At 41.0% G+C, this 10,168-nt stretch overlaps 1 protein-coding gene across 1 annotated transcript; it reads right to left on the minus strand.

Annotated features, from left to right (window-relative positions):
• Positions 1 to 14: 14 nt before the first annotated feature.
• On the minus strand, positions 15 to 7,409 carry slc29a3 (solute carrier family 29 member 3). The gene is made up of 7 exons (XM_022192369.2): positions 7,295 to 7,409; positions 5,703 to 5,822; positions 5,214 to 5,618; positions 3,612 to 3,694; positions 2,957 to 3,183; positions 1,703 to 1,865; positions 15 to 1,240 (listed from the first exon to the last, which is right to left on the minus strand). Exons 3-7 carry the CDS (start codon positions 5,535 to 5,537, stop codon positions 625 to 627), a joined length of 1,413 nt encoding a protein of 470 aa, XP_022048061.2. The 5' UTR covers positions 5,538 to 5,618; positions 5,703 to 5,822; positions 7,295 to 7,409; the 3' UTR covers positions 15 to 624.
• Between the last annotated feature and the right edge of the window lie 2,759 nt (positions 7,410 to 10,168).

A 10,168-nucleotide genomic window follows, 5' to 3' on the forward strand; every position in this document is an offset into this window, starting at 1 on the left:
ACAACTTTAGCAGCTCAGTGTTGTACAGTCAGTGCAGGTTTATTTCCTCGGAACACTTCTGACTCTCAGGATACATCAACAACCTGCATGGTAGTACTGCAAGGAGAAAGCCAGTGCTCTCTGTGAACAACAGTACTGCTGGACTGCACTTTGCAAAAATCACAAGGTCAAGCCAGAAAGGTATTAGAACATGTTTTTGGGCATATGACACCAAAAATAGAATGTTTAGGTCTAAATTAGAAGCACTATGTTTCGAAAAGGAACACACTAAATTTCACAAGCGCTTTAGCCCATCTGTGAAACAGTGGTGGTAGTATCATGGTTTGGGCCCATTTTGCTACATCCAGGCCAGGACAGCTTGCTATTATTGATGGAACAATGAATTTTGAATTACACCAGCAAATGTAGCTTCATCACATCAATGTAAACATAACATATTAATGTGAGGTATTCAAGAGTTAAGGCACGTTTGTAAAGTGTAAAATGAGAAACTTCTTTGGCACTTTCCCTCATAGCAACACATTGTTTTGAAGTTCTGGTACCCATCAGCATAGGATGCACTCACTATAGTGTCTTGCTCAAGTACACTGATGTACATGACTTGGTGGCTGTTCACCATCGTGATCAGATATAGTGCACGAGAAGTACAGAGAATGCAGATCCAAGAGCCAGTCCCAGAGTGAGAAAGAAAGTCATGACCACTCCTGTGGCCTCTGCCAGCTCCCTTGGTACCACTTTTGGGCCATAGATCATTGGCAGTGTGCCTAGGTAGCCATTAGAGAGACCTAGCAGGCAGTTAAACACCACAGGATAGACATCATGGCCAAACAGTACTGTGTGGAGGTGCTTCCTCGGCTGGTAGTTACAGAACATGAGAAGTGGCACAATGATAGAGCGACACAGCACCAGTGCTGGCAGGACCCGACTGGTGGGACCAGGGACCTGCAGCCAGGCTGTGGCCTGCCTGCCGCAAAAGTCAGCAAAGTTGTATAGGAGGAAGCTGGTAAGGGGCACAAAGTAAGTGGTTGTCCAAGGATTGCTACTGTCCTTTTCAACGGACTGGATCCCCGAGGATACTGCTGGGAACAGCATGATGGAGACAAAGAAGACATAGAAGACACTCAGTCCGAGCACCCATGTCTTCTGAAGGATAGGCTGCAGTGGTGGGACTGCACTTGCAGTACCTCCACCCTCATTCATCACTCCTGGATTGTTGTGTGTTGATCCCAGCATGTAGTGTCTAGAGACAGGAGAAGATGTGTTGAACCTGTCCCCTGAACTGGCAATATTAGACTGTCATAATGGCTGCTTCAAAGACAGCTTAATTTACAAATGGCTTTTAAATGTGATTCATCCATTTGTGTATAATTCATATAACAAATAATTAATTTGATTATGAGCATTGTTGACCTGAATGATATAGTAGCTGTAAAGTTAAACTGCACATACAAAATAACAGGCACAGGTTCAGAACACACGATTGTTTTACAGGGATTTAAACATTGAACTATGGTGCCATCTGGTGACTCACAACGCACACAGCTAAACTATCCGTAATCTATAGAATCTAGGTTCAATCACATGGACATTTTACTTGACAAGGGAAGGTGTTATGATATCCTACATCTGTAACTTAAAATGCAGGGTTAATAGGTAGTGTATGCATCCACAAAAGAACTACAAATCTTTGACTACTACTGACCTTGAGTATGCCAGCTGAGGCAGCAGAAAATATGAGATGATGCAGAGCAGAATGAAGACGTCAGCTGTCACGAAATAGGCCAGAGCGCTGTTTGTCACATCATTAGCTGCAGCTAGGTCCACTATTGATGCTACGGCACTCAGTGTGCCTCCCATAGCCTGACCTGAAGGAAAAACAGCGCTTTAGTTTTTCATTTCAGGAAACAAATGGCACTTGAGCTGCTAATGAAGAGGAGGAGAAGAGTGCTGAAATAAAATGAGGGAGAGATGATAATCAACAAAGTCCCAAAAATATTAGGAGTCTGAGCTTACTCCTGTTGCTTTTTCTTGTTTACACAGGACAAGAATTATAACTAATATGCTCAGTAGCTCCACAATTGAACACAATGATTAGTTTAAAAATGTATATCACTATAATGGTCTTGGACTAGAAAATGCAACAAACTTATCTTTAAGGCATTAAAGATTTACAATATTATCAGCAAGCCCAGTGTTTATATATTAATTTCCAAATATACTCAACATGTCCAAAATGAGGTCCTAAATTGGGACCATCTCTTCTGTAAGGAGAAACTATTGTGTTTTAATGACAGTTCTGTTCTGTATTCTGTCTCCTCTTTGTGTTCATAGACTGTGCCCACACACTTAATATTTCCCACACAGTGTGGTGGTGGAAAAAGGAATAAAAAGAGTGACAATAAAACTTTGTCAGATAAATAAACTTTTACATTAAGCAGCTAAACACTAAGCATTCTATGTATTTCAAGACTTCAGAAAATTTATTTCTAACTAGTAATATATAATGTGACAGCCCCCGTGTGTCTGTCTATTAGATGAACTAATGACATCTGTTCTCTTTAAGGTGCTGGGATTGGCCAGGTGTAATCATTAAGATGTGGAGCACCTGGGCCCGCTGCTCCACCTCAGCTATATATACTTGCTTCCTGTGATCTGTCTGGGCTCTCTCTGCTCCCGGTTCCAGTCGTCTGAGCCATATGCATCATTTATTTAGTTCCTTTTGTTAGTGCACCTTTCAACACCTTGCACCACATCATTTCCACACAGCCAACTACACACTACTGATATTACAGACAAGACACACTCCATGCTTACAGTTATTCTTGTTTTTCTTATCTTAATTTGTAATATATTATTTGATTACTTTTGGAAAGCGGACTCCTCCTGTTCCTTTGTCATGGCCGTTGAGCCGGGTTGTGACAATATGCAAAGACATTCGTCTGAATAAGGACTCTACCTGATATGAGGGCCTGAGAGATCCTCATGGGAAACTGTCCACTGATACCAAACATACTGCCAGAGAAGATGTTGGAGGCTCCACTGACGACAGCCACGCTGACCAGTGTTCCAGTAAAGAACTCCATCCTGCAGTCCGACACGTCCACCTTCACCAGCACCGTGGTAATGACAAACACCAGCAGGATCACAAAAAGAGACGACAGGATTCTCATTTTTGGAGACAACCTAGAATGCCACAAACACACAGGTGATTTGGCATTAGGCTGGAGATGATCAGAGATCAGTTCATCAACACCAAATGTGAAGCAGTTGCGTTATGCTGTTGGAATAAGCCAGAAATTGTTTGGCTACAGTCTATGTACAACATATATAATACATACATGTATACAATCCTGACTGTGTCCTTGCAAATGTGAGACTGTCAGGTTTTAATTATACAGACAAGGTCTAAATATAACTAACAAAGTCCAAAGATAGCAAAGAGGAACAGTCTTCAAGGTACAATGAGAAAATTAGATTACTGCAACCTCGGCGTCTAATGGCCTAAATAGGACAAATGTGGAACTGTACCATCGCAACATCCAGGGACAAACACCAAAGTCATAGAACACATCCCATGTGTGTGTGTGTGTGTGTGTGTGTGAGGGACAAACCTGTTAACAAAGACATAGTTGAGTATCAGACACACCACAGAGGGCACCGTGGAGGCAATGGCCAGATAACTTTCAAAGTAGTTCTGTGAACAGATACGGAAAAGACAGCACATTTTTGTTCAAGGATTCATTAGAACAGATGAGCATACAGTCAAACACTCGCATAGTGTCTCATACAAAACATGAGGAAGTGAGAAAGGGGAGGGGAACATGCAGAAATCAACTGAAATCGACCTCGCTTTTCTTTTTTATGACTTATGAAATCAGGTGATAATCTCAGAAGAGCAACAATTTATAGAATGTGTCCAGGCAATTTAACAGTTGTTTGTCTTCTATTGTTCTTACATATGAATGCAATACAATACAATGCTAACGAGAATGAGGCTTAGGGTTGTTGATGTCTTCTCTCGCTTTCACGTTCCAGCAATTCTTCCTCCTCTCTCCTTGTCATGTAAACCATTTTATCCATCACGTGTTTCTCATCTAACCTGTGAAGCCGCATTGCGTTTTATTTTAAGGATCAGCTTTGACAACAAACACACATGTAAACATGTTCATTGCACAATCACCAGCACACATGAACTTTTTAAGGTTAGCTGAGGTCACGTGGGACCACACTTTTACACAAAACAAACATCTTCTATTCTGTCCACGCTAACTGTGCTATTTCCTGACTCCTGCAGACAGACAGTCTTTGTTGGATGCTCAGCTATCATACCATGCTGCCACCATGAATCTGTCAGAGCTTCATAAAGGTTGAAGGATTATTGGTCTGGCCGATTATTGGATCAAACATTCAGAGTTTTTCCAATGATCAGTTTTACTGGTGTGTTTTTTTTTTTTTTTTTTAGCTGATTCCAGATAAGATAAATGATTTAGAAGTGCAGTGGTATCTGACCACATGACTGTCTGGCTGGTTGCCAGACAGTCAGTAATGGCCTGTCATCACTGAGGGATAAATGTTGAAAAGCCTCTTTGATGAAACACAAGTAAAAAAAAAATCAATAAACAAAGTCTTCTCATTTTTTGTGCTACTCTAAATTTTGACACAAAGATTTGGATTTTTCCATCAAATGTTTATTAGTTATCCATCTCCTTGATTACTAATAACATCAACCCTGAAAAAAGGCTTCCTATGTGTATATAGACATACAGACAGAATATCTGACCAGTACTTAGAATCCAAAGAGCTAACTACTGTATTTGGCTTGGCAGTTGCTTTCTTTCTTGTAGTCATACTGGCATTGTGTGGTTCTTTCAGTTGACTGCAGATTACACACAAGGGTCAGCCTCAGTGACACTCTTGTCAATTCTGCTTCTAGGAAAAAATAATTATTTAAACGATGAAAGAAGATGTACTTGACCGCTGAAACTCTGCTGCTCTCTGCCCTTATCTCGGTTGCCCTCAAGAAGGCTTCAGACATTTCTAATTGTATTACCGTGGTGTAATGGAGTTCTGTGAGATGTGAAAGGACACTCAGTCCTAGCATCTGTCACAGGATGGTCACAGTTCCTTGTGAAAAGCATGCAAAGTGACACAAATGCGCATCTGCCTGTGCGTGCACACACAAACGTACTGCAGCTGTATTTAGTAGCACTCACACTGAGGTCCGAACTTTGCTCCTCACCGCTGCTGTGGTCGGTGTTGTTGCTGAATTTGTAGAGCCAGTAGTGTTTGGCTGTTATGAAGAAGTTCCAGGGCAGCAAGGAACCAATGCCCATCAAAAAAAAGATGATGTACACCAAACAGTACGAGTCTTCTGGACTGTAGCGCACAGCCAGAGGCGCTGGGGAATTTTTGGGAATAAGGGACGCAGAGAGACTGTGGTCCTCGCTCTCCTCATCATCAGATATAACGTGGTCATCAAGTGCAGTTGGACGATAAGATGAGTTGAGACTTGACTGCAGGGGCTCTGTGTTGTCCATTTTCACAAACAGGGTCCAGGATACTCCCAAAATATAGGAAGGTTGAGGCAGTCACTAAAGCAGGACGTGTTGAGCAGAAAGCTGTGAAGGAGAAGAAAAATATATGAGTTAACAAAAATCACTGACAAAATGTTCTGTAAGAGGTGGGATATGTATGAGACTTACTTCTACGTCTGCTTGCCCACAAATGAAAAGACTGACTGTATTTGTTGAGAATCCATATTCTGGAGATGTCTCCGTGTTGGAGCTGGTAGAAAATAGTCCAGTGATCTCCACTCTGTGATGCTGAAACGTCAGAAATCTCATTTAAAGTCAGTCTTTAAATGCTGGGAATCAACAGGTATTTTGCAGAATTACATCTCTGTGATATGTAAACAAACATCTAAAAGAGATCTGAAAGGGAGAAGCTGCTCATTCTCAGAGGATGCTTAGTATGAAACACAGTGCAAAATTAAACAAACTCCCACTTTCTTTTAAATATGGAATGTCACAGGAACACATTAGCCAATTCTCACTGTGTGACTGCTCCACGATCAACAATGAAATGGGCCCCCATTTCATTAGTGTTTGGCAGCAGCATCAGGATTTCAACCCACTGCTCTCCCACAACAGGAATAAGTCCTCACATCTTTCCTTGGCTACTCAAACTCAGTTAGACAGAACAACTCAGCATTTGTTCATTCCTCTTGTTTTAAGACATGTGATTGCTTGGCCTTTAGTAATCACTGTGGTTTTATTCCACATCTCCTGTCTGACTAACAACAAACCAAGCAACTGAAAACCGTCACAGAATGCATTATCCTAAATAAAATTCATCATGCTGCACAATGATGTATCACAGTCACCTGATTCTGTCCTCATGTTCAGGAGCTTCATGTTTAACATCAAAACCTCACATAGTCTCTCTTTATCCTGTCTTGTGTCTTGATTAGAGTCGCCTTGCATAATGTTTTTTGAGCAGGCAAAAGAACACAGTGGGACTTAGAAAACAAATTAATTAAAGTTGTAAAGTTCACACATATACTCATTACATGTTGAGATTTTTCAAAATTCTGTTTTACCATTATTATATGTAACTTATGTGATTATATATTATTACATGTGTAATAGATATATGTAAACATGTAGTTCAAATGGCCTAAACATTTCATTTCATCTTTAGACATTCCATCTGTTTTGCAAACTACAACTTCACATGGAAAATGTGTAAAGCGAGAGGCATAAAAGAAAGCTCATAAGAGAGGAACAGAGAGCTGCAGTGTGTGAATCCTACCATCAGAAATAGAAAAACAGGCTTTCACCAGCTGCACTTCTTCAATATCATGGGGTCGTTACTCAGACTATCTAAGGAGACTAAGGAAAGGCTGACAGGACACCACAAAGCTGACTTAGCACCCTAAAACATGATGTGTGAGTGAGGAACTAGTATTCACATGATACTTAGCCAAGAAAAGGAGTTAAACTGACTCAAACTTCGGACAACACGAGTAGTGTATGTAGCTAGCAGCTGTTTGCTATTTTCACTCTTCACAGTAACAATGCATTCTAATATTTCTTCTTTCTTATTTATTCTTCTGTCGGTGTCTTCATTAGAAAGGTATTTAATTGAATATATGTGTAATACTTGCTAAGTGTGGACACCGCTGTAAACAAAGATTAGAAGCTAACTAGCTCAGCCTTGACAATTGTCCACAAACGTTGTTAAACCTAGATTTTCCTAGGCCTTATGATAAATCTATTATACAAAACAAACTTACCTCACTCCCGGAGACTCCCTCGCTGTTGCTTCTGTCTTTTCTCTCAGTGTTACACCAACACAAAAGTCCATTAACAGCAGACTTCATTTCTGGTCAGCTGACAAACATGTCAATGTCCAGGAGTAACAACAGTCAAGCTACCGGCTCGAAGCCTTCAGATTAAAAGCGGCATCTCAAGCTAAATAATACTCAGATACATTACATTACATTTACATTACTCATAGTCCGATTTCCGACTCTCCTGAAGGCAACTTCGTTGTCCGACTGCACATAAATGCACCAATTACGTTAGTTTGATCTTTTGATTGTATTTCATTTGGATTTGAAGAAGCTTTGTGTTCATAGCTTCCTGATGCCGGAGGAGAAGACGAACAGCTTTGTACCTTTGCGGTAAGAAGACTATGGTAATTTATTTCAGGTCTTTAGCGAACTCGAGACAGAATTGGCAGTTTTTTGCTCACCATTCACAGTCGAAGCTTCTGATGTGCCCTCTGACATGCAACATGAAATTATTATTTTGCAGTGTTATGTAGAACTGAAGGACAGATTTGCCTCTGTGGGCTTAGAAACATTTGATCAGCATCTCCTTCCAGGCTACCCTAAATTAACAGCACTGGCTGCAAAAATGTTGTGCACGTCTGGGACGACCTATCTTTGTGAGCAACTTTTCTCAGTGATGAACATTAATAATAAAACAAAACTGCACACAAAGCTCACACATAAGCACTTAACTGACATGCTGAAGTTGGCTGCTGCTCAGCACATGATGCCTGATACTGATGCACTTGTGCAGGCTAAAAGATGTCAAGTTTCAGGAGCAAATACGAAGCAAGAAAAAGTCCTGTAAAATGCTGCTTTAAACATTGTTGCCCTAGGGAAAAAAAAACAGTTGCTAAATGAAAACTTGCTGTAGCAAATACTGTGAAATTCAGTGTTGGTCATCAGATTCACTACAAAAGTGTTTGGTTGAGTGGAATATTATTTCTAATGGATGCATCCATGTTATGCATGTACTTTTTTATGTATATTTTACATATTATACATAAACAAGGCAGGTGACAACTTTACTTTCTTAACTTATATTATATTCATTCATTACACACAGACTGATATATTTCAAATGTTTATTTCTCTTAATTTTGATGATTATACCTGAATACTAATGAAAATCACAAATTCAGTATCTCAAAAAAAAAATAGAATATTACTTTAGACCAATACAAAAAGACATTTCTAGAAACACTGGCCAACTGAAAAGTATGAACATGAAAACTATGAGCATGTACAGCACTCAATGTTTAGTTGGGGCTCCTTTTGCCTGAATTACTGCAGCAATGCGGCATGGTATAGAGTCGGTCAGTCTGTGGCACTGCTCAGGTGTTATGAGAGTCCAGGTTGCTCTGATAGTGGCCTTCAGCTCCTCTGCATTGTTGGGTCTGGCATATCGCATCTTCCTCTTCACAATACCTCATAGATTTTCTATGGGGTTAAGGTCAGGCGAGTTTGCTGGCCAATTAAGAACAGGGATACCATGGTCCTTAAACCAGGTACTGGTAGTTTTGGCACTGTGTGCAGGTGCCAAGTTCTGTCAAAAAAATGAAATCTGCATCTCCATGAAGCTGGTCAGCAGCAGGAAGCATGAAGTACTCTAAAACTTCCTGGTAGACGGCTGCGTTGACTTTGAACCTAAGAAAACAGGATGGTTTGGCACCCCAAGCCATCACTGACTGTGGAAACTTTACACTTGACCTCAAGCAATGTGGATTCTGTGCCTCTCCTCTCTTCCTCCAGACTCTGGGACCTTGATTTCCAAAGGACATGCAAAATTTACTTTCATCAGAGAACATAACTTTGGACCACTCAGCAGCAGTCCAGTCCTTTTTGTCTTTAGCCCAGGCAAGATGCTTCTGATGCTGTCTCTTGTTCAAGAGTCGCTTGACACAAGGAATGCGACAGCTGAAAGCCATGTCTTGCATACGTCTGTGCGTGGTGGTTCTTGAAGCACCGACTCCAGCTGCAGTCCACTCTTTGTGAACCTCCCCCACATTTTTGAATGGTAGTCATTTCACAATCCTCTCCAGGGTGCGGTTATCCTTATTGCTTGTACACTTTTTTCTGCCACATCTTTTCCTTCCCTTCGCCTCTCTATTGATGTGCCTGGGCACAGAGCTCTGTGAACAGCCAGCCTCTTAAGCAATGATCGTTTGTGTCTTGCCCTGCTTGTGCAAGGTGTCAATGGTCGTCTTTTCAGGTCAGCAGTCTTCCCCGTGATTGTGTAGCGTACAGAACTAGACTGAGAGACCATTTAAAGGTCTTTGCTAGTGTTTCCACTTAATTGGCTGATTAGAGTGTGGCACCAAGTGTCTTCAATATTGAACCTTTCCACAATATTCTAATTTTCTGATATTGATATTGAAAGGCATTAGAGGAGATTTAATTTCCTACGACTTTGAACGTAGCATGCGCATGTGCACATACAACCTCTCCCTCACCCCCCTCTAACCACCCCCTCTTAACATTTACGAAGAAACGCCCCCCTCCAGACACTTGCGTAGGACTCGTGAATTTGTCTTTTACGACTGGGTCCCCCTGGATCTTTATCTGCCATTATGTAAAAAAAGATGAGCAAAACAAGTCGCCAGCTAACTACGAAGCTATACCAAAGCAACACATACAGAAAACACGTAAATCCAAGGCGTACGTAATCTACGTAAATAGGCCTGAGCCGGAAGATTTTTGATTGACAGGAAAGGGAGCAAACCAAACGCCTCGGTCCAAGCGCATTGATTGGCTGATGTTTTTCAGGTCCTGCCATGTCCACAGTTATTTTTTTTATTTTTTTATTTTTTAGAAACCATACATACAAGTCCACTA

The sequence above is a fragment of the Acanthochromis polyacanthus genome, chromosome 15, assembly GCF_021347895.1.
Source record: "Acanthochromis polyacanthus isolate Apoly-LR-REF ecotype Palm Island chromosome 15, KAUST_Apoly_ChrSc, whole genome shotgun sequence".
Classification (NCBI taxonomy): Eukaryota; Metazoa; Chordata; class Actinopteri; family Pomacentridae; genus Acanthochromis; species Acanthochromis polyacanthus.

Excerpts from the sequence above, each read along its gene's own strand:
- slc29a3 (XM_022192369.2), bottom strand. The coding sequence starts at position 5,537 with ATGGACAACACAGAGCCCCTGCAGTCAAGTCTCAACTCATCTTATCGT. Across the intron at positions 1,866-2,956 it reads CTCTCAGGCCCTCATATCAG|GTCAGGCTATGGGAGGCACA; the intron begins GTAGAGTCCTTA and ends TTTTTCCTTCAG. Across the intron at positions 1,241-1,702 it reads CCTCAGCTGGCATACTCAAG|ACACTACATGCTGGGATCAA; the intron begins GTCAGTAGTAGT and ends TCCTGTCTCTAG.